Here is a 23,174-nt window from a genome sequence, read left to right on the forward strand (position 1 = left end):
CTGGAGGACCTGGAGAGTCTGGAGGTCCTGGAGGACCTGGAGGTCTCCTGCAAGATGTTTCTCTACTTCAACACACCTGAGTCCAATCATGAAGTCATCAGCAGGAGAACCCGACTGCACTGAGGAGGAGATCCAGCTGTTGGGTTCAGGTTGTTGGACCAGAGAGACTCTAAGAGCTGCAGGACACCGGACCTCCAGAACCAGGACTGACCAGGACTGGTTTAGAGAAATATACCTGAGGTTTTTCATATTATATCCATATTTTCCATCCTTCATGGCTTCCTAAGTTTGTCCAACATGAAGTGGCAGGAAGAGCTCGTCTCCATCTTGTTTGGGATCAGCAGCTCTGGTTCCTCTTTGTTCTTTTCTCCTGTTTCTCTGCTGAGGTTCCAATTAGAGAGCAGAATAAAAGCTTCAATGAGAAACTTCAGAGCTTCTGCATCTGAAATCAGATGGATTTGGGTCACGCTGTGCAGAACTCTGTCGGAAGCAGAAAGATTTTCATATTTAACGTCTAAAGTTGGTTTTCTGACGTAACATCTGTTCCTCTAAACGGGAGAACTGAGGGGAGGCGAATCGGCTCCGATTACAGATGAAGCCCGTCAGAAAGTCCGATCCGTTCCCAATTACTGGCAGAAGAAATCCCTGCCAGGGCTGGGCGTGTGCAGAGTGGACGCTGAGGGACGGATTGGGGACACGTTGGACAGGATTAGTTCCTCAGAGGGCAGAGCTGATCAGATATTCATCCCAATGAGACATTTTTCCCCCGGCTGCCGTGTTCACCACGTCCCTGACATTTCATCCGCCGTTCCGCCGCCGCGCTTCGAGTCGGAGGCTGCAGAGGAGTGAGGTCAGCGGGTCAAGTGAAGCAGCAGTCGTGTTGGGCGAGCTCATTTCCTGCAGACGACCCGAGAGCAGCAGATTGTGTCAGATTATGGATCCTGCTGCTCCAGACGACTTCTTCTTTACATAAATGAAAATATGGATGTTGTTTGTAAGGCGGACAGTTTGGCTGCACTTCGAGCTGCTGCTGATGAACCTGAACTCACATGTTGCACTTTGTGACTTTATCACATAAAACATCTCAGTTCACCTCTGAACTCCTCCTGGATGGTTGGAAATAAAAGTTACTGTAGATAAATAACCAAATGACAAAACCTGAACCTGGGAAAACATTTTCATTAGCTGAAATAAATAAAAATGGTAATTAATGGGGAAAAACTAGAACATACTGATACTATATAATATCCTTTCAAACTGATTAATTTGTTCTTTTTCCCCACATAAGCAGTTTGCATCAGCGATTGGCCAATTTCAGCTGTCCGTGTTCATCCTGGCGGCTACGCTAAGCTAGTCTACAAAATGGCGACAGCTGCGTTTGGGAGAAAACTCCAGTTAGTTGATGCTCAATAAAAATAGAATCCGTTTTTTGCTGAGTATTTATTACTCAATCGACATGCAATCCCAATAAAATACTTTAACCCTCTGAGGTCGACGCCCGTCGATGACGTCATGCATTTAAAAGACTTCTGTATAAAGAAAAGACGCCGTGCGAAGTGTGCATTTCATTTCTGTTGGACAGTAGAGACTTCAAACTTTGTAAAAGTAGTGGTTTTATATTGATTTTGTTTTATATTTACTTCCAAATAAAACCAGGAATATGATCGATCATGTTAGCCATAGCATAGTGCGCATTTTACGCACGTTGAGTGCAATCGGGAGTTGTTTTACGACCAAAAAGTGAACGAATGCAACACGAAAGCCATTTTTTCGAGTCCATTCGTGGAAACGTTTCGTGGAAACGTTTCGTACCCTGCAGGGAGCCGCCGGGCCTCATCATGTCTGACTGGACCCTGGATCCGGTTTTAGTTTAAAATCTGTATCCTAGCCTCAGTTCCACTGATAACTGCTTCATATTAAGCCACGGCTTTTGACGAATGGCTGCGCAGCCAATCGGGTTAATGGATCCTGTTATCGGCGCTGGTGTCAGGATCCCAGCTGGATAATAATGACTGCTCTGCGTTTGCGGAGCATTTAATTCAATAAAGAGTCCATTACTTCCTGCCTGTTAGCCTGCAGCCTCTGCAGCCTGCGTCCCTCCCATCACGTCTCCATGTCAGCCTCTTACTCTTTTAGATTTCATTAGTCTGACTCCTCATTAGGAAACTGGATTTCTGAGGAAGAAAGGCGACCAAAGCCTCCTGGCCTGCTTACAGGAGCATAAAATGCAGCGCTTGGCATCGGGTTAATCCATTAGAGATTCTGCTTTCATGGAAAAATTCTCCCTTTTTTACAGAATTTAAACAAGCCATTAAATATAAAGCTGTTGCTGCGGATGCTTCCATGGTTTCCATGAAATGCTCATCTGGATTTGGTGGATGAAGCTGACATCATGGTGACAGAGCAAAAATCTGCAAGAAGAAAAGATTTGCAGGCCGTCGGGTGGAGTGGCATCACAGCAGACGCACTGCAGCCCTCCTGGGCTCGGTTCCTGACCTCATGACCTTTGATGCTTGTCTTCTGTCTGTCTCTCTGTCCATTTCCTGTCTGATAGCTGACAGTAAAGGTCAGTAAAGTAACATTGTCAGGAAGGAAATTCCTCCAGACCTGGAGAGTTTCTGAAACCAGTGTTGGGCGGCGCTAGCTAAAACGTCAGCAGCGCTAACTGCAAAGAGCTAATCATAAACATTAACACTGCTAATGCGCCACACCGACATGGTAGTGAGTTTCAAAGATGTTGTTACAACATAGCACAGCGCCCTCTGCTGGGTCATATTTGTTATTGCTCACCTCTCTGTTTGGTTTGCGCTTCAGGACTTTTCACTCATGCTTTCAGTTTTGCTTTCAGTGTTACAGTTGTTGAGTTTTGCTAGCTCTGTTGCTTTTTAGGACTTCAGTCAGAAATCATGCAGGATATTAATGAAAGCGTGTCGATGACGGCTCACTCCAAACTTTCCCAGATTCCTCAGCTCATATGAAGTGAGAGTTTTCAGTGTTTGTGTGAAACTGAGTCTGAAAAGCGTCCAGCAGCCGTTGGAGCTTTCCCTCTTTCTGCAGGAAGCTGCAACATCTGGATTCCTGTTTAAAAAGTCATGAACGCTCCGACTAGGCTTCTTATTCATAACGAGTCATCAACAGAAACTGAGCTGCTGTTTCCATATCTGACAGAAAGTCAATCATATTTTTTTTCATTGGGCTGTTTTATCTGTTTTTTCTTTCTGCTGCTGTTTGATTTTTCTTCATCACCCTCCTCCTCCTCGCTCACGCTTCCCAGCAGGGAGCCAGACAGACGGGTAATATCCACAGAGGAGTGATGCAGTGGCTGATGGAGGGGATGAGTTGGAGATGAAGGGAACTCCAGATCCTTGTGGCAGAAAGGTTTCCTCTGCAAGAATCTTCCTCTTCTTCTTCTTTGAGATAAATTTATCTGCAACTCTTCGTCCTGCTGTTTGTCTTCTGATGCAGACAGAGGACTGCGGCTGTGGACTGCCAGTTCTGAACTTATACAGCAGAAAATGAACAGCAGTAATTTGGGCTGTTTAAGAGAAAAAATGGCGGGTCATTTATCTAGCAGTCATGTTATTTACTTATTGTTTCAAACTAAATATTTACTTAGCGTAAACCTGAATATTTAGTTTACAAAACAAAATATTTAGCTGTGAGGAAACAAAATACTCAGTTTGGAACAAAAATATTTGGTTTACCAGCTTGGTTGGGACAATAAATAACTAAATAAACCAACTAAATATTAGCAAAGTAAATATTCAGTTTAAAGCTAATTCTTTAGATCTCTTTAGTTTGAAGCTAAGTATGTAGTCTGACACTAAATATTTAGTTTACATATTAGCTATTTAGTTTGAAGCTAAATATTTATATTTAGTTTATTTAGCTCTGAACTAAATATAAATGTGAATTTGAAAATTACACATTTAGCTACAAGCTAAATATTTTTGTAGAAGCTAAATATTTAGTTTAAAATGTGACATTGGAAATAATAAAAAATATAAATATATAATTTTAAAAATTGAGCTGTCATATTTTCACAAACTGAACAACCCAGATTATTGCTGCTAATTTCCTCCGTTTTCAGACTCAGAGTTTGTTTCTGAACATCGTTCCTCAATAGTTCAGCTCTGTTTATCCATCCCATAATACAACTGTCAGATTGAAACCTTCTGCAGCTGTCAGGACCAAACTGTCACTGATGAGTGGAAGAGACTTTTTAAATGTGGAATCCGACCCGAGTCGGGTTGTAGATCCTGGATCTGGATCTTTAACCAGAGGAAGGCTGATTATTAGAAATGATGATAAAACGCTGCAGCTCTGCTCCTGTTGGCTTCACAGCCTCTGCTGCTGCTGTCTGAGCAGAAACCTCCTGAAACCACAGAGGAAGAAATATTCTGGCGAAGCTGAAGTTCCTCCAGCCGAAGCTGAGGATGATCTGGTTCTTAAAGGGGCAGTGTCCCGAGAAATCCACCTTTAAACTCTGCATTATGATATAAAGTTATTCCCTAGAATGTTGCCTTGATTCTTTGATGCATGTTGGAGAAATTCTTAAATCTCCATGGCAACCATTCAGCTGTTCAAAACGCCACTCAGCTCCTTCAGACTAGCCAGGAGCAATTAGCAAACATCTGCTGAGCTCATTGTAGAAGCTACTTCTCAGAGCAACGCTGATAAAAATGTAAAAGGGAGGGGCGTGCTGTGGTGGCGCAGGGGGTTTGCACGCCCCTCGTTTGGAGGCCTTAGTCTTCGAGGCGGACGTCACGGGTTTGACTCCTGGGCCCAGCGACCTTTGCCGCATGTCTTCCCGCCTCTCCTCACCCACTTTTCTGTCTGCCTACTGTCGCAAAAATAAGAGCCACCGCACAAACTCTTCAGAGAAAAAAATGGAAAAAAAAATGTTAAAGGTTTAATAGAGGAGCCATGTTGGGACGAGTTCCTGGAGGCGGAGCTTCAGACAGAGCAGGAGCCTCTTAAAGAGACAGAGGCCCAATTTTAAGATGTTCAATTTGATATGTAGCATTTTTATAACAATTGCAGGTAATAGAGTTGCCTTCTGCAATAACTCCGAAGAATTTGAATTAATATGAGTTACAGCAACATTTAATAATGTTTCAATTTGAATTGAATTTGTCTATAAAGCACATAATTTAGTCCTTTAGTCTGATTGTATTTGGAGGATGAAGTGAGGTGAAACATTTAGCTGCCTGTTTTTGCAGGTCGGTTCTGTTAAGCTCGGTTTCTCCTTCAGTCACTGGATCAGAACCACGTTCTGCATCCTCACGGCCCCCTGCTGTCCTGGAACGGCCTCCTCTCTGCCGGTGCTTGACGCTGAACGCTGATCTCCACTTCCTCCACGCAGGATTTGGGTTTCCTCTCTCGGTCCGGTTCTGTTTAAGCCACTGGAACGTTTCTGACTCCTCCAGATAAACTCTGCTGACTCTGAAGCTGCTCCTGATTCAGATGCTTCAGATGTTCGTGCTCTGCTTCAGACTCAAGCTGTGTGAGTGTGTGTGTGTTTCTTTGCATTAACAGTCAGTGTGTCCATTCCTGCTGTGAGTCCAGCCATCCCCCTGGTGTGTGTGACGCAGACGGCGTGTGTGTTTGTGTGTGAGTTCCTGTTTGCTCCATCAGCCCAGCCGTGTGCATGCAGCACATGCTTCATGCTCTATTTGTGTCTCAGTCGGTCTGTGTGTTCATGCCAGTTGTGTTCATATTGCGGTGTGTGTGTGTGTGTGTGTGTGTGTGTTCAGACATCTGAAGGGCTTTAGTAAACACAGTGACAAACAAACCCTGTTTCAGCTTCAGCCTCCTAATCATCTGCTCATAATAAATATAAACCTGTCAGATTAATAATAGCAGAACCAAAGAGTAAAAACTAAGTACACCCCATGACCCAACAGGGCCACCATAGTTCATGCTGGTCTAATGCTGTTAAAAGCAGCTCTAACCAGCCTTAGAGGAGCTCAGGGTTTCTGCAGTTTTTCAGTTTCCTGGAAGTTTGTTCCAGATTTGCGGAGCATAGAAGCTGAAGGCTGCTTCTCCATGTTTGGTTCTGTTCCAGAAGAGCTGAGAGGTCTAGAAGGTTGCTATGACGACAGCAGATCTCCAATGTATTTGGAGGTAAAGCATCTTGACTTTGTTTTTTCTCCGGTTGGATCTTTACAGTCTTGAAATGACTGAAAGCTGCTGGTGGCAGCAGCTCTGATTTGTTATTTTCTAGACTTTATTTCATCATTTGCAGTTTGGACAATTTACCTTACCAGAGGGCCGCTTTTCATTGGCTGATGCCCATTCTACGTGGTCACGTGATTGGCCGTCTCACAAACAGCTTCCTGTTAGCTAAGTACAGCATAAAGCAGCACTGATACAACTTGTACACCTTGTAGCCTGTCTGCTACAGTCTTACGTTAGCTAAACAGATCAATATGCAACGTGTATCTGACTCGCACTGAAGATTTTATTTTAGCAGAAAAGGTTTTGGACTAAACTGTTCCTCCTGTTAGCCTCTCTAGCACCAAGTACAGCTGGTCAATCAACCATCACTGTGTTCAGGGAACCAACGATTAATAACCCAGAAATAAACTTGATATCTTAACGGACTGGATGTTTTGTTTTTAACATAATCTTTACTCGTCTTGCGGGGCGCAGGCGGTTGCCATGGTAACAGGTGTGTTTAAACTACAAAGAGAGAGAGAATAAAAAGGTAGGAGTGGTTTTGAGTTGATCACCTGTTCAGGTTATTTTACCTTTGTTTACCTTTGCTGTGGTTCATTACAACCGCTGTAGTTTCTAAACGTTGGACTAATTACCTCGTTCATTTGTGAGTTTACATCATTTACAACAAACATCACATAAAACAAATAGATTTAATACAATTTTAACAAACAAATGGCTTCTTTACCTTTCCAGAGCTCTTTGGTTCCTCCTATCAGTCTGTAGCTTCTCATATTGAGGTCAAAGTTCAGATCTACCATAACTGACTGACACCTGCTGGCCTCAGGTTTGCAACCAGCTTGTGACTGATGTGGTGGGATGGTGTTCCACCCTTCCAACTATGCACACCGGTTTAGCAATTGATGGTGAGCGGGTTCGTGCCAAAGTTAACTCTGTGGCAAGGCCAGCTAATGTTAACCAGGCGGAAAACTAGCACCCACTGAGCTGTTGAGCCACAACTCAGGTGGGGGAATAGCAGGCTCACAAACAGCAGCCGCGTCAAAATTGTTGGCATCCTGCCCACTCATTGATGTCGTCATGAGTGGTGTCTCGGTTACTTGTTTATGGCAAAGTGACCCGGCTGTTGGCACCTGTGGCAGACCACAGAACCTGGACGAGGATGCCGCACCTGTGGTAAAGAAGTCTGCAGAGAAGCAATACACTGGGTGAGTTGATTAATCTGTTCTTGTTGCTGTTTTAGAAGTTCCCTTAACTCACTAAACTCAGAGCGGGCAGCAGTAGGTGGAGTTAGCCGAGAGCTGCCATACACCCCGAACTGCAGCCCATATGTAGAAGGGAGAGAGTGACTACGCTCCCTAGCGCCACCTGGAAACCCCTGCCTCTCCCACCGAATTGCCTCCCCACGCACATCCAACAAGGTGGCAGTGGGATGACCCCGAACATACTGCTTAAGTTCCCGGCGGAGAGCACTATCCAACACATGTTCTACAAACTGGTCACGCAGCAGAACATCAGCGTTCAACAACCCATCAGGAGCATTCTGCTTAACTGGTTTCATAAGGGCCATCAGTGCTAGGGAAAACTGCAACAGTGTTTCCTCCTCCTGCTGCTTCCTAGAAAAGAATGCATGCTGAAGAGTTACATAGGACTCGGTGCAACCATACAACTCCCTCAAAATAGCCAAGATCTTAGCTGGATCATTCCTCTCTGCACTGGTGCGGTACTTTATTTCCTCTCTAGATGATCAAAAAGGAAGAAAGCCTGGTCTGCCGTTGACAAATGGCGGGCCCGAATACATGATTGGGCCTCCTCGATCCACTCACCAATCCCAATGCCAGTCCTACCACCGAACATGGGACATCGCCGGTCCCTGGGCACAACCACCAACCGCTCAGCAACTACAGCGCCAGCAGGCATGACACCACCAGCCACAGCTGGGAAAGGAGCGGCGCCCAGCGAACCTCCAACCGTCACATTCTGCTGACCAACTCCATCCACCGGGCGGCCTGCCACCTCCTCCATACCTGCAGGGGAACACTACCAAAAGGAAACTCAAAAAACAAAAGAAACGGTGAAAATAAATCCTGAACCCACAGTTAAGTCTTCCTTGGATAGCTACTGCTGTCTTGTCTTACAACACCATGAATAAAAACACAGCTAAGACCCTAAACACACAGAAAAAAAACAAAGACAAAACAAAGACAAGTCCGTGTTCAATGGTGCATCCTGCTCACAGCGCCAAATGTGACCAGCAGAGGGGTTGATCTTTTTAAACAAGACGCACCAGAGCACGGAGTAGTCTACAATGATTTATTAACAAATTCCATTAAAACATTTTTCCTTTAAAACATGGCCTCAGGCCCACTACTCAGCCCCTAAAAGGAAAAGGCATCAAAATAAGGACAAATTAAGTTATTCCCAACAAAATGAATGAACAGACAAAACATGCAATGCAAAAGAAAACAAATTAGTAAATCAAACAAAGGAAAGCAAACAAATTAGTAATTTAAATAATAAGCAAACAAACGGCAAAGAAAAGAACACAACCACTGCAAACGATGGGACAAATTGTCGTTGTCCGACTTCTAATGTCTTTTCACGGGGGTTCCGCCAGTCCAAGCGTCAGCAGGTTCCGTCGAGAGCGGCCCAAACAAAACCGGCAAGACGAGACGAGACAGCAGGAGCGTCCGAGCGCTGCGACTCCGAAAGAATCCTAAATTAGAAAACTCGTTAACCCTGGATTCAGGTAAAATAAATTAAATTCTAAACAGGTAGTTTACCCAGATGTGGTGACACAGCCGACCAGGGAGGGAGCGGATCAGCAGGCGAGGGCTGGATGGAAGCCGCACCAACCTCCAACTGCAGCCGCCAACGCCAGCCATGCAACGCTGCAGAAACGCACGGCAGGTATTGCACCAGAACCCGACAACAATCCCAGTATCTTACTATTTTGGATGAGTGGATCGAGCACACCAGCCACTTGGGCAGCCGACATACAGTAAGGAAACAAGGCACACGCACCTCGCAGCGGACTGCTCAGCTATAAGGCTATCTGCCCCGCCCACCAATCAATTGCTAAACCGGTTGGGAGGGTGGAACACCATCCCACCACACTGAGGAACCAGTAACCTCCTCCCAGTTGATGACATGAACTTGTTATTTCCTCTGTCCATTCTAGTAGCTGATATATTGTGAAAATCAGGTAGAAATGATGCACTAATGGAGTCATGTTTCCATAGAAACAACGCGCTACGAGGCTTTGCTTGTGAGACTTGCGGTCACGTGGGTCGTTGTGGGCGGAGCTTGGTAAGGTCCATTCTTCCCTCTGGTTCTGGATGCTGAACAGCTGGAAGGATTTCTGCTTTTACTTTGTCAACTTTCAGACACCAGTTATGACGCGTAACCGTGGCAACAGGGTGTTGTTTTTTTCAACTCGGAGCAGCTGATTAGCATCTCAAAAGCTCAAATAACACCTGAACCTTGACTCCAAGACAGAGACAGGAAGTTGCATCATTTCTTCCTTCCTTCGTGATGCAAAACTTCAAATCCAATAAAGGACCAGACAGAGTTTTCCATTTATCATGGCATTTAACGGATCTTATCCCATACTCCAACATCTAGCATGTCAGGACAGACAGTTGTAAAGCAACAGTCTTCAGTCAGAGGCTTCGTCAGATTTGCTGCAGGCCTGACTGCTACTGGAGAGCCGTCCAGCCGACAGCATCACCATCCACAGCGACACCTGGATGATCAACTTTAATTTACCTTCAGGATAAATAAAGGATTTCTGAACTGAATTAGGCTGAATTTGGCGGCCATCTTGTTTCTAGAGGAGAGGATTTCTCCTCCAATCCTCTCAGAGCGGTTCAGTGTCGCTCTGTTTGTCTGCCATGACCTTTAACTCAATCCCACTGACGGCGTTCTTAGTTGTGGAGGAGACAGAGGAGGAGGGCGGTGAACGTGTTGCAGAGAAGAAATGAACAGAATGTGTTTTGTTTTCACACCTACAGCGGAAACGAAGAGCTCGCTCTCCAGATTCTTCCTGGAGGAAGAAATGAGTCGCTGTGTGGAGGGTGGAGTGGATTTGATGGAGGTGTTAATTTGTGGATCTGTTGCTGGCGATGGCAGCTGTGTGGAGACGCCCTCCTGCTTCCTGGACGACCTTTCATTACTGTTAGCATCCTGCCATTATCCCGTCCCTTTAATTACAGTCATCAGAACCAGCAGGACCGGCTCGTCCGAGTCCGGCTTTGTCTTTTACTCTCTCATCTCATACTTTGTTTTTAGCCGTCGTGTTTGCTGCAAACTTCATCCTCATACACACACACACACACATCGGCGGTGATGTCAGCCTATTTTATAGACACACACATCTACTTCGCTGCTGCTCAGCCATGACATCATTATCTCACACACACCAACAGGAACACACACTCTTAATGGAATAAGACGAAGAGGGATCATAAACCTGGATTGAGTCCCATCAGGAGCTGGATGATAATCTGATGAACGACGGATGTTTGTTTGTGTTCCTGGGACTTAAATACATCAGAATAAATGTAGCTGGGATCTCATTTCTGCTTATTAAAGCCGATCGATTTATTAGACAGAAGCAGATATAATATCTGAGATTGTTGCTGTTGAGTTTTTAATTTAAGTTTAACATGGACTTTAACTTGTTCCTTTAGATGAATTAATTGTGTTAAAGTTAATTATTTGGTTGTTTTACCCTTCTTTCAGACCACTGGGGTTCCTTCCTGCTTCATCTCCGGTCTGGTTGGACCCTGGAAAAGTTGCTGTTGTGTTGAAGTTGTTCTAAAGGAGTCGGCCCAATGATACAATATTCTGATTCAGGTTTGCGTCTCTTCCTTTACTGAAGCCGGTTTCTCTGAATCCTCCCCGGCTGATGAAAGGTTATTGCTCTGAGTTACAGCAGCTCCACATGCAGGCATAATTAAAGACTCACATCCAGACACTGACGGGACATTTTTACGCTCAGTTTGTCCTTGACGACTTTGCCCAACGTGGGTCTTTTTTTATCCAATCAGTGTGAAGACACCAGTGGCCGTCTCTCCGTTTAATCCAATCAGGTTTTAGATGCAGTTTGTTGCCACCTGGTGTTCAGATCCAATAAAATCAAATCATGGACAACCGTGAAGTCGTGCCTCTGACCGTCTCCCGCAGTCCTGATCTTCTCTGCTGTGATTGGAGGAACGAACAGGCTGAACAGTCTGAGACTCCATCATTTGTTCATTTCCTGTTGGAAAAATGAAAAACTAATTTATTTGCAGGTTTTGTTTTCTTCAGTCTCAGCAGGACAGCAGTGAATTATCAACTTTTCTGTGTTCGGTCTCCATGGTAACACGGTGTGGTAGTTCTCATGTGATGTCACACTTCCAGGAACTCTGTAGCTGGCAGCCATCTTGGTAGGTAGTTGCTATGGCAACAACAAACGAGCCACAAGCTTAGAATCAGCTTTCGATTTGTTTCTACCTAACCTATAAACAATGTAAGTACAACTATTACTTGATTGTCATTTTTGAGTTCTCTGTGTAGAACTAAGATACATATTGATGATATTTACTGTGGTACTTTCTTCAGACTAGCAACATTAGCACAGCTAAAGTAGCTTTTACCTGCTAGCTAAGGCGGACATGCAGCTTATTGTTGACTACATGCACTTCCTCTGCCGGTCTCCAGAACCTTCGTTTGTCCTTTTCAAATCCATTTAAACGCTGATTGTACATCAGGCTCATTCTTCGTGTTAAGTAGTGAGCTACAGAATGACATCAGAGGTCTACATCGTCTGACATGTTTCCATTCTCCGTCTTACACGGGTCGATCCTGACAGAAGCCATTTTGTGTATGTAACTTAACTTTAAGAGTTTCTACATATTTTCTTTTTGTTCTGGAAGCCACCAAGATGGCGCCGATCACTTCTGGTTCAGACTTGTGGGAACTATAAACCATCAGGATGTTTAATCTCTCACCCAGCACTTCCCCGTTCCCTGGTGTCTGCTCCTCTCTGATGGATCAGAACCTACTGGTGGACCAGCATTCCCAGTAGACCAGGTTTTAATGGTTGTTTACGCCTCGTCTCCACCGGTGTTGTGTCCAGCATCAATCCTGATTCATTAGTAGTTAAAAACAAAAAGTCATAGTTTGATCAGTTTTCTTAAGAAAGATTTAAATTTTTCCATTTCTTCCACACATTTCAACAATTCAGTTTTAAAATTCATCCATTTTCTGTGACCCTGGTCTCTACTGGGTCAGGAGGAGCTGCTGCCTCTCCAGCTGCGTTCTGGGCGAGAGGCGGGTCACCTGGACAGGTCAGCCTGTCGCCGGGCAACACAGAGACAGACAGACACACACACACACCCACACACACACACACACACACACACACACACACTTAGGGAGAATGTAGAGACCAATTAACAGTCATGGTTTTGGACTGTGGGAGGAACCCAGAGAACCAGAGAGAACCCAACATGCAAAAAGAAAGAAACCTGGGCTGGGAATCGAACCCAGGACCTTCTTGCTGCAAGGCCACAGTGCAGCCCCAGTTTTAAAATGAAGGATTATAATCCAGATTGTTATGATGATGTAAAATAAATGAGGATTTACCACAAAGAGCGGAAAATGAATCTTGTTGAGCCTTGAAAATGTCTGCTGATGTGACTCTGAGTCGTCTTGATGTCGTCTGGACGAGGCTCAGTGGTGACCTCACAAACTCAAGGTTCATTCAGTACGAGGCCACGCCGTGTGTGTGTGTGTGTGTGTGTGTGTGTCATATATGAGTCAGGGAGAAAGGCTGAAGCATCTGAAAGAGCCTCAATAATTCATAATGTTCTGGATTTACGTCTCTCTCTCACAGGTTGCAGCAGAAAACTAAATGAATCTTTTTTGGTACCTGAAGAAACGGAGCGCTCGCACACTTCCAACTGGTCCACGTCTCTGAACGCTGAGCCGATCCCTCAGCTCGCTGCTGTTGCTGACGTTAAGCGCCGTGGTTTCCAGTCAGACAGAGAGAGACGCGTCGTCACGAGGAGCTGCTCGCCTCGCGTGCCAGACAGCCTGCATGCTGACCTACTTTGGTTCAGATTCTGTATTTTTTATGAGGCTGGAAGACGCAGACGCTCTCAGCACAAATGGAGACGGATACATACGGCTCAATGCAATCAATACAATTCCACACACACACACACACACACACCTGAAGCTGGCTTAGTATGAAGCAGAGATCTCTTCTCTTTATTCACATGCTCACCTTAACGCCACCAAGGATCCCGGTTGGCATAGAGACAGACGCCTGAAGGACAGACCTTCAGACACGAAGCATAAAATCACAGATGCTCTAGGAAATGTCAGCAGCTTCCTGGGAAAATGATCAAAGGAAGTCATGATGCATGTGACACACACACACACACACACTTTGTGTAAAAGAAAAAGCTGAAGAGTCTTCACAGCTCGGTGGCATTTTAATGGCCGACAGCTTTTCTGTTTTCTGTCTGGTGCTTTCCTGCTCAAACTCTGGTCATTTCCACGTTACTGCAACAGAACCAAACACACCAGGCAGCTTTCACACCAGAGGAGATTTAACTGGGAATGTTGTCTACACTCCCACCACACTGGGAGCAAACCAGTTTATACTGGTGTTAAACTGGGACCAACAGCCCAGAGGCTGAACCCTGAACTTCTGGATTCTCTTTCACTTTTTAACAACCTTTTCCACATCCAGTCTACAAACATGTTTTGCTCCCTCTAGTGGCAGACAGAAGAAATGCAGACGGTTTCTGTAGTAGAAATATAATTTGACCAGAAGTTACGTTCATGGCTTCTGGTGAATCTGCTGCACCGGATTGGATACAACCGGCAACAGAACAGAACCGAACAGAACCAGCCTTTACCTTTTTGAAGTAAAGAAATCCAGACGCACCAGCAGCAGAGCGACAGGCAGATGGAAGCATGCTAATAAGATATAATAAAACGATTAAGAAGAGACTTTGCAGTCGGCAAATTTACTAGTGCAGGGATTTAAAAACAGTTGGATTCATAGAACTTTTTAACAACTTGTGCATGAATATTTGTGAGAAAAAAGTCAAACTGAAAATCACAGCTGGGACTGGAAAACATTTACTAATTTACTAATCACACATAAATTATATTTCAGACCCTAAAACTTTTTTGTTTTTACAGCAACATCCTGGTTTTTGCTGTCGATCATGTTGGCTGAACTGGGCCTGAACCAGTCTTTGACTGGTTAGCTGGTTTTTTCCGTCTTACCAGAAGGTGGCAGCAATGCACCAAACCGTTTGGCTGAACTGAATTTTATTCTCTAGCAGTGGCACCGGTCAGCCCTTTGTAAATGTTCTGCGGACCGGGGGTACCGCCTGCGGACCGACGCCGTTGTTTCTTACTCATGTTGACGCACAAGACGTAACAGACAGCTTCCGGTTTAGTATTTTCAAAATAAAAGCTCTTCTGGACTCAATACATAGAATGGACATATTTATTTATTTCTTGCCGGTACCAATTGGTCCACGGACCGGTACCGGTCCGCGGCCCGGTGGTTGGGGACAACTGCTCTATAGAAGGAAAATTTGAATAATCTGAAGGTTTTTTTCTTTCTGCTTCCTACAGAACAAGAAACGGGTTAAAACGATTCTTCCTCCAGTCGGACCAGCCCAGTTCCATCATCCGGACCTGGAACGTTGCTTTTCCGGGGCTTTCCATTGTTCCTCAGCGGGTTCTTCAGGGGTTCTCCGTGGTGTTCTGCTCAGCTCCTCTCGCCTCGGCGACTTGGACCTTCATGCGTCTCTTAGCGGCAGACTCCGCCCACCACGCCACCGCTGCCCGGACCATGAGCTGTGAACAGGAGTTTGGAGACGGGGCCATGGGGGTCACGCTCACGCTTCGCCTCCTCATGCACGGAAAGGTAAAGAATACATGAGAGCAGGGCCGGCCCAAGGCATAAAAGAGTTTAACAGCTGCTTAGGACCTCCACACCACCAGGGGGCCCCCAAGAGCCCACACTAGTATGTAGCTGTAGAAAATCCAATTTATTTTTTAGTTTGCTACTCCTGTAAGGTTAAAATCATTAATCATAATAACACTGTGAGCTAATCACAAATAATGCAAATGATAGCAGCTACGTTGCACACAAAGACTAGCTTAGGAACGAGGGGCCCCAAATAAAAATCTGCCTGCTAGCTTACATGAACCCGGTGCTGCTGGAGTGAACACACATCCAGGCTGGACAGAATCTTTTCTGACTGCTTGTTTTTCTTTCCCACACAGGAAGTTGGGAGTATTATTGGAAAGGTGAGTTTCCTTCACAGTCAGCAAGCTAAACAACAGCTGCGTTTCCATTACATGCAGAAAACTGTAATATTCCACTAATGTCAAAAAAAACGCAGGTGAGGTTTTTCCATTAAGTAAGAAGCACAATTTAAATACTTTCTCATGATATATTATTAAAAAAACATGCTGCACCATCCTCCTACCACTTCCTGTCTTCTTCATCTTTTCTGCCAGTAGTAATGTGACTTGTGTGGTACAAAAAAGGTTTTCCTTTGTGAATACACTGATTTCTGAGGTAGGGTTTCTGTTGGGATACATCAGGACCACATCATGGAATCTGTGTACCGAATGGAAACCAGGATAACAGGAAACATTCCTCCTTTTGCCTTGTTAAAGCTGCAGATCTGAGCGCCGTTCAGTTTGATTCTACGGCACCAAGTTGGTGTGAAATGCTCGTTAATGGTGTCAGGTTTCCAGTCAGGCTGTCGTCTCTCTGAGGAAGCTGCTCCCCAACAGGCAGAGAACGAGACGCACAGGCACAATTATTCCTACATATCACAGGAAATTCTCCTGAAGCCTCTCTCGGGTGATTTCCTGCAGCAGATGTTGGGATTCTCCTCGTTTTCAGGCCTGATCTCCTGCAGCAGAGCAGAATGTGGTTCGTTAAAACCAAACAGAAACAGAACTGGAGATGCTTCCTCTGCTTGTTTACAACATGGACCGTTTTACTCCTCGCAGTGTTCCCGCCCTCGGAGCTCATTTTTATGTCGGAGTCGGACTCTCAACCTGTTGGCAGGTTGGAGTTTAAGGAAAAGTGCTGCAGGGCATCCAGGTGTCAGGAGGCCAGATGAACCGAGAAAAACTCAACATAAATAGCATCTCAGTGCTAAACATGTAGCAGCTAATGTTAGCAACCACATTCCTTTTTTTTTTCTCCAAAGACTTTTTGCGGCGCTAGCGGCTCGTATTTCATACAGAAGGCGAGGAGAGGGGGGAAGACATGCGGCAAAGGTTGTCGGGACCGGGAGTCGAACTCGCGTCGAGGACTAGTGCCTCCAAACGTGGGGCGTGCTAACCCACTGCACCACCACAGCATCCACATTTCTAAAGAAGCTACATGAATGATCAGGACTTCCTGAAACAATAAATATATTTGCTGTTGAGTTCATATTTATTCAATAATTTGGCAGCAAAAAGGATTTTTGAATTAAAAATGTTGCTCATTTTGTCAACACATGCTTTTAATTAATTGCGATTAGTTCATTACAGACCCTTCAGTTAACTTGATTAAACATTTCAATAGATTCCCAGCTCTAGTTTTTGGACTAATGAACCACATGGTTCATCAATATCTGCCTAAATATGGATCATATGTGAAGGTAACAGATCAGGGTTGATTCGGTGGTTGAAACTTGAGCCTGGTTGTTTTTCAGTCACACACAAACATTTTATCTTCCATACTGAGAATCCATCTGGACAGATGGATTTTATTAAACCTTTATTATCTCTGAGCTTCTCTTTCAACCTTCGTCCCTGAAGCCTGTCAGGATATTTATGTCATTTGTTCCTCTTCTCTTTGCAGAAAGGAGAAACTGTGAAGAGAATACGAGAAGAGGTAAGACCTTCATCATCTCCCTTCCTCATCCTCTCCTGCTGATCCACGTCAAGCCTGCATGTGTTGGGCTAATTACCGCCGCCGTGCCCATCCTCGCTGACACTCTGACAAGTCGCAGGGTTTAGCTTAATCTCCTCTAATCAGCTGGATCCAGCATCATCACAGATTCTGTTGGGTCCCGGAAAGGTCCAGTTGTCGGTTCCGTCAGTGAGCGCGCTCAGACGGGCCACAAAGCTCGATCTGTATCGATTCTGCAAATGGAAACAGGAATAATTGAAGGTGTTCAGTATTTAAGAGCTCCGGCTGTGATTCTACAGAACATGATGTTGACACAGCGAGCTGACAGGAGCTTTGTGTGTGTGTGTGTGTGTGTGTGTGTGTGTGTGTGTGTGTGTGTGTGTGTGTGTGTAATTCCCTGTGGCATGTCTGTCTTCTCTCTTTGCAGTAGCTTTCATGTCAGAGAGACAAAAACTGGTAAATCAAACTAAAACTGGATTATAAAAAGCAGAAAGTTGGGAAATATTAACAGCTTTTACAGAAGAGATTTTTTCCCACAATGCAGTTTTTCCTGTTTGTGTTTTACTTTACATTCATAAAATCATAAAACAGAGTTTAGACATGAGCTCAAAACTTCAATCATCTAATAAAATCTGTTAGAGACTCAGTCCAATCTGCTGAAAGTGTCTGATGGATGCAGGGACAGTTTGTCATCAGGAAGAACAGGTCAGAGGTCAGAGGTCAGTCCTCTGAAGCCCTCAGCTGAGGGGAAGTTCATCTGGCTTTAAACTAAAATTGCATCTGTTCAGCTGAGAGTTAAAATTGGAGGAGAAAATTATAAATATGAAGACATGCACATGAATCTGTAGATGTAAGAGCCTGTAGATTAATCTTGGTTGTCATGGTAACAGAGATCAGCCCCATGCGATACCTGCTCTGAATTATTATTTGGTTATTTGCCAGCAGAAGCTCCAAACTTGACTGGAGGTGAACTTGTCTCCCAGCAGATCGGCTCAGTGAGAAAAGAGGCGGGGCTTAAACTTTGCTTACCTCAGCACTTTGTAATTATTCTCTTTAGTCGCAGCTAAATGCTACATATTAGTAGGGCTGGGTATTGTTAGGAACCTCACGATTCGATTTCGATTATTGCTGTTGCCATTTGATTCGATATTGATTTAAAGTTGTGAAGACACAAATGATTTAAGATAATGTTGACATTTTTAAAATATTTATTTCCATACAAACTTCTGTAACATCATATTTCTGAGCAAAGAAACAAACTTCTTTCTGCAATGTGCTTAAAGTAGAAAACTGTTCTTAATAAAAAATAAAGTGCATGTAAAATAAAATTAGGCATAGCTTATCTCAAAGTCTAATATAAATAAAAATTCATTTCAATAACATCTGTGCATATTAGTGCAGATTTAAAAACAAATCATAGGGTTGTATTCAACTGAATTGCACTGAAAACGTTTAGTGCTTGTAAACATTCTTAGCTTTTGAACATGTAGTGATTAACCTCTAATTTTTGAACATAACTGAACTATAGTACTGTAGCCAGAAATGAAGAACTGTACTGTAACAGTACAGTTCTTCATTTCTGGTTACAGACTAAGTGGGAATGTGGAGATTCTTGTTCAGAAAAAGCAGCTGATCCACACTGATCATCATCGTGGTTCGAGTATCTTTAGCATATTCTTAAAACCCTTGTTTTCAACAACACTGTACAGTCGTAGGTCCTTGCAAATAAACTCGGCTACAGACTTTGCGATTTTTTGTGCGCGGGCAGAGCTTGGCGGAAATTTAGAGATGAATTATTTGTCTGTTTGGAATCAACAGGTTGTGCTTCGGGTTTTTGTAGCGCATCTGCGCAGTATCTGGTTAAGTGGTTGCGCAGGTTTGTCGTGTTACTGCAGTACTTTAATTCTCTCTGGCACAGCTTACATACCACCTTGCTTTTGTCGACTTCTTGAGTTCCAGATTTAGACGGGAAAGCAAAATGAGCCCAAACATCTGACTTAAAAGTTGACGGAGTTAGCTTTCTACAGCTGCTCGCCATGACTGTTGTTATGCGCTCAGGTGCTCAGCACAGTAACCAAACTCGCAGCACCCCCAACGTGTCAGGAGGTGAATAGATTCTGAGGAGCCCCCTAATTGATTATGAATTTTGTGTGAAATTATTGCGATGCCTCGATTCTTCAATTATTTTACCCACCCCTACATATTAGCCTCCTGAAACTTTAACTATTACACCAAATACGTCTCATCTGAGATCAGTTCAGTCTGCAATAATAATGCACTCAGGGCTCAAAGTTTCATCCAGAAACATCATTTTCTCCAAATCTGGACTGACGGAACCTCGATGTCAGGTCAAAGGTCAACCAGTCTGGAAATGTTAAAGCAGGTGGACAAGACACATGTTACAGATTCACTACAGACACGAAGATGAAACTAGTAGTTATTAGGCTTTAGGGTGAAAATCTTTCTCACTTTAAGGAAATGGGGCGATATTATGTGTTCTCCAGTAACATAGACACATTTTATAGCACAATCAGTAACTATGTTGCCTTCAGTTCTTAAACGTCCTTTGTACAATAACAAATATGGCTTAAAAGAAACATTAATTTGAAGTTTAACGCCTTGAAATTGGGCCTCTGTATCTTTAAGAAGCTCCTGCTCTTTAAGAAGCTCCGCCTTCAGGAAGTCCTCCCAACATGGCTCCTCTACAAACCCTTTAACATTTTTACCTGTGTTACTCTGAGAAGTAGCTCCTACAATGAGCTAAGCAGATGTTTGCTAATTGCTGCTGGCTAGTCTGAAGGAGTGGAGTGGGTGAAACACTGTAAAGCAGAAGTTTGGTTCAGTGGAGATTAAGGGATTTCTCGAACATGAATGAAAGAATCAAAGCAAAACTCCGGGTTTGTTTTTAATGCAGGAAAACAAAGTGGAAAAATACAAAAAGTAAATTTTATAAGGTAAAAAAACCCTCTAATATTTATTTTGTGTTAATGTGAAACATCAACTATCTAAAACAGGAGTCTGTAACCTTGTGCTTTCATCAAACATTCAGCATCACTGATTGCACTTCCTGTTAACTTATCAAATTAACCAATGACTACAGCTCTATTTCCATTAGAAGCAGCAACATGAGCCGCGGCACGATGCTGCACTTCGCATCACATCACAATGCATCACATCACATCGCATCACATCGCATCCCATCGCATCACATCGCATCCCATCGCATCATATCACATTACATCACATTACATCGCATTACATCACATCCCAATGCATCCCATCGCATCACATCGCATTACATCACATCGCATTAGATTGCATCACCTCGCATCACATTGCATCACATTACATCGCATTACATCACATTACAACACATCGCATTACATTGCATCGCATCACATCACATTAGATTACATCACATTGCATTACATCGCATCGCATCACATCACATTAGATTGCATTACATCGCATCACATCGCATCGCATTACATCGCATCGCATCCCATCGCATCGCATCGCATTAGATTGCATTACATCGCATCACATCGCATTACATCGCATCCCATCGCATCACATCGCATCCCATCGCATCATATCACATTACATCACATTACATCGCATTACATCACATCCCAATGCATCCCATCGCATCATATCGCATTACATCACATTACATCGCATTACATCACATCCCAATGCATCCCATCGCATCACATCGCATTACATCACATCGCATTAGATTGCATCACCTCGCATCACATTGCATCACATTACATCGCATTACATCACATTACAACACATCGCATTACATTGCATCGCATCACATCACATTAGATTACATCACATTGCATTACATCGCATCACATCACATTAGATTGCATTACATCGCATTACATCACATCGCATTACATCCCATCGCATCACATTACATCGCATTACATCACATTAGATTGCATTACATCGCATCACATCGCATCACATCGCATTACATCGCATCCCATCGCATCATATCGCATTACATCACATCACATCGCATTACATCGCATCGCATCACATCACATCGCATTGCATCACATCGCATCTCATCGCATCCCATCGCATCACATCCCATCGCATCACATCGCATCGCATTACATCGCATCGCATCACATCGCATTATATCACATCGCATTGCATTGCATCCCATCGCATCCCATCGCATTGCATCGCATTACATCACATCGCATCGCATTACATTGCATCCCATCGCATCGTATCTCATCCCATCGCATTATATCGCATTGCATTGCATCACATCGCATCCCATCGCATCGCATTACATCGCATCCCATCGCATTACATCACATCGCATCGCATCGCATTACATTGCATCCCATCGCATCACATCGCATCACATCGCATTACATCGCATTACATCGCATCACATCGCATTACATCACATCGCATCACCTTGCATCACATCACATCGCATCACATTGCATCACATTGCATCACATCTCATCCCATCGCATCCCATCTCATCCCATCTCATCCCATCGCATCCCATCTCATCCCATCGCATTACATCACATCGCATTACATCACCTCGCATCACATCACATCGCATCACATCGCATTACATTGCATCGCATCACATTGCATCACATTGCATCACATCTCATCCCATCGCATCCCATCTCATCCCATCTCATCCCATCGCATCCCATCTCATCCCATCGCATTACATCACATCGCATTACATCACATCGCATTACATTGCATTACATTGCATCACATCGCATCACATTGAATTACATCGCATTACATTGCATCACATCGCATTACATCGCATTACATCGCATTACATCGCATCCCATCGCATTACATCACATCGCATCGCATCGCATTACATTGCATCCCATCGCATCACATCGCATCACATCGCATTACATCGCATCACATCGCATCCCATCGCATTGCATCGCATTACATCACATCGCATCACCTCGCATCACATCACATCGCATCACATTGCATCACATTGCATCACATCTCATCCCATCGCATCCCATCTCATCCCATCTCATCCCATCGCATCCCATCTCATCCCATCGCATTACATCACATCGCATTACATCACCTCGCATCACATCACATCGCATCACATCGCATTACATTGCATCGCATCACATTGCATCACATTGCATCACATCTCATCCCATCGCATCCCATCTCATCCCATCTCATCCCATCGCATCCCATCTCATCCCATCGCATTACATCACATCGCATTACATCACATCGCATTACATTGCATTACATTGCATCACATCGCATCACATTGAATTACATCGCATTACATTGCATCACATCGCATTACATCGCATTACATCGCATTACATCGCATCCCATCGCATCACATCGCATCACATCGCATTACATTGCATCCCATCTCATCCCATCGCATCCCATCTACTCCCATCGCATCCATCTCATCCCATCCCATCTCATCCCATCTCATCCCATCGCATTACATTGCATTACATTGCATCACATCGCATCACATCGAATTACATCGCATTACATCGCATCACATCGCATCACATCGAATTACATCGCATTACATCGCATCACATCGCATCACATCGCATCACATCGCATCACATCGCATCACATCGCATCACATCGCATCACATCGCATCACATCGCATCACATCGCATTACATCGCATCACATCGCATCACATCGCATCACATCGCATCACATCGCATTACATCGCATCACATCGCATTACATCGCATCACAATGCATCATATCGCAGCGTGTTTATTTCTATATTGCCTCCCTGATCAGCCGCCACGCTCACATCGCCTCAGAAAACATTTATTTGCAATCAGACTGCAACTGCAACTGGATGAATACTTAAACACTGCAATCGATAACTTGAAATGGAAACGGCTCATCCTTTGCATTCATCTCGGTGAAAGCAGAACTCATCAGTGACTGACGATGTGATGCACACCTGCTGCGAATACCAAGGTTTCACGTACTGGAACAAACGACGCCGAGAGTCTCTGAG

General features: G+C 44.2%; 1 protein-coding gene across 6 annotated transcripts in view; it reads left to right on the forward strand.

Moving 5' to 3' along the window:
* Positions 1-23,174, forward strand: part of pcbp4 (poly(rC) binding protein 4) — a 90,037-nt gene that overhangs the window by 36,094 nt on the left and 30,769 nt on the right. For all 6 annotated transcript variants that reach the window (XM_044122140.1, XM_044122143.1, XM_044122138.1 and 3 more), the window contains 3 exons: positions 14,824-15,118; positions 15,481-15,504; positions 17,066-17,098. In XM_044122140.1, the coding sequence (XP_043978075.1) occupies positions 14,993-15,118; positions 15,481-15,504; positions 17,066-17,098 (183 nt within the window). In that variant the 5' untranslated portion in view covers positions 14,824-14,992. The remainder of the gene's footprint in view (positions 1-14,823; positions 15,119-15,480; positions 15,505-17,065; positions 17,099-23,174) is intronic.

This window comes from Gambusia affinis, linkage group LG07, assembly GCF_019740435.1.
Source record: "Gambusia affinis linkage group LG07, SWU_Gaff_1.0, whole genome shotgun sequence".
Taxonomy (NCBI): domain Eukaryota; kingdom Metazoa; phylum Chordata; class Actinopteri; order Cyprinodontiformes; family Poeciliidae; genus Gambusia; species Gambusia affinis.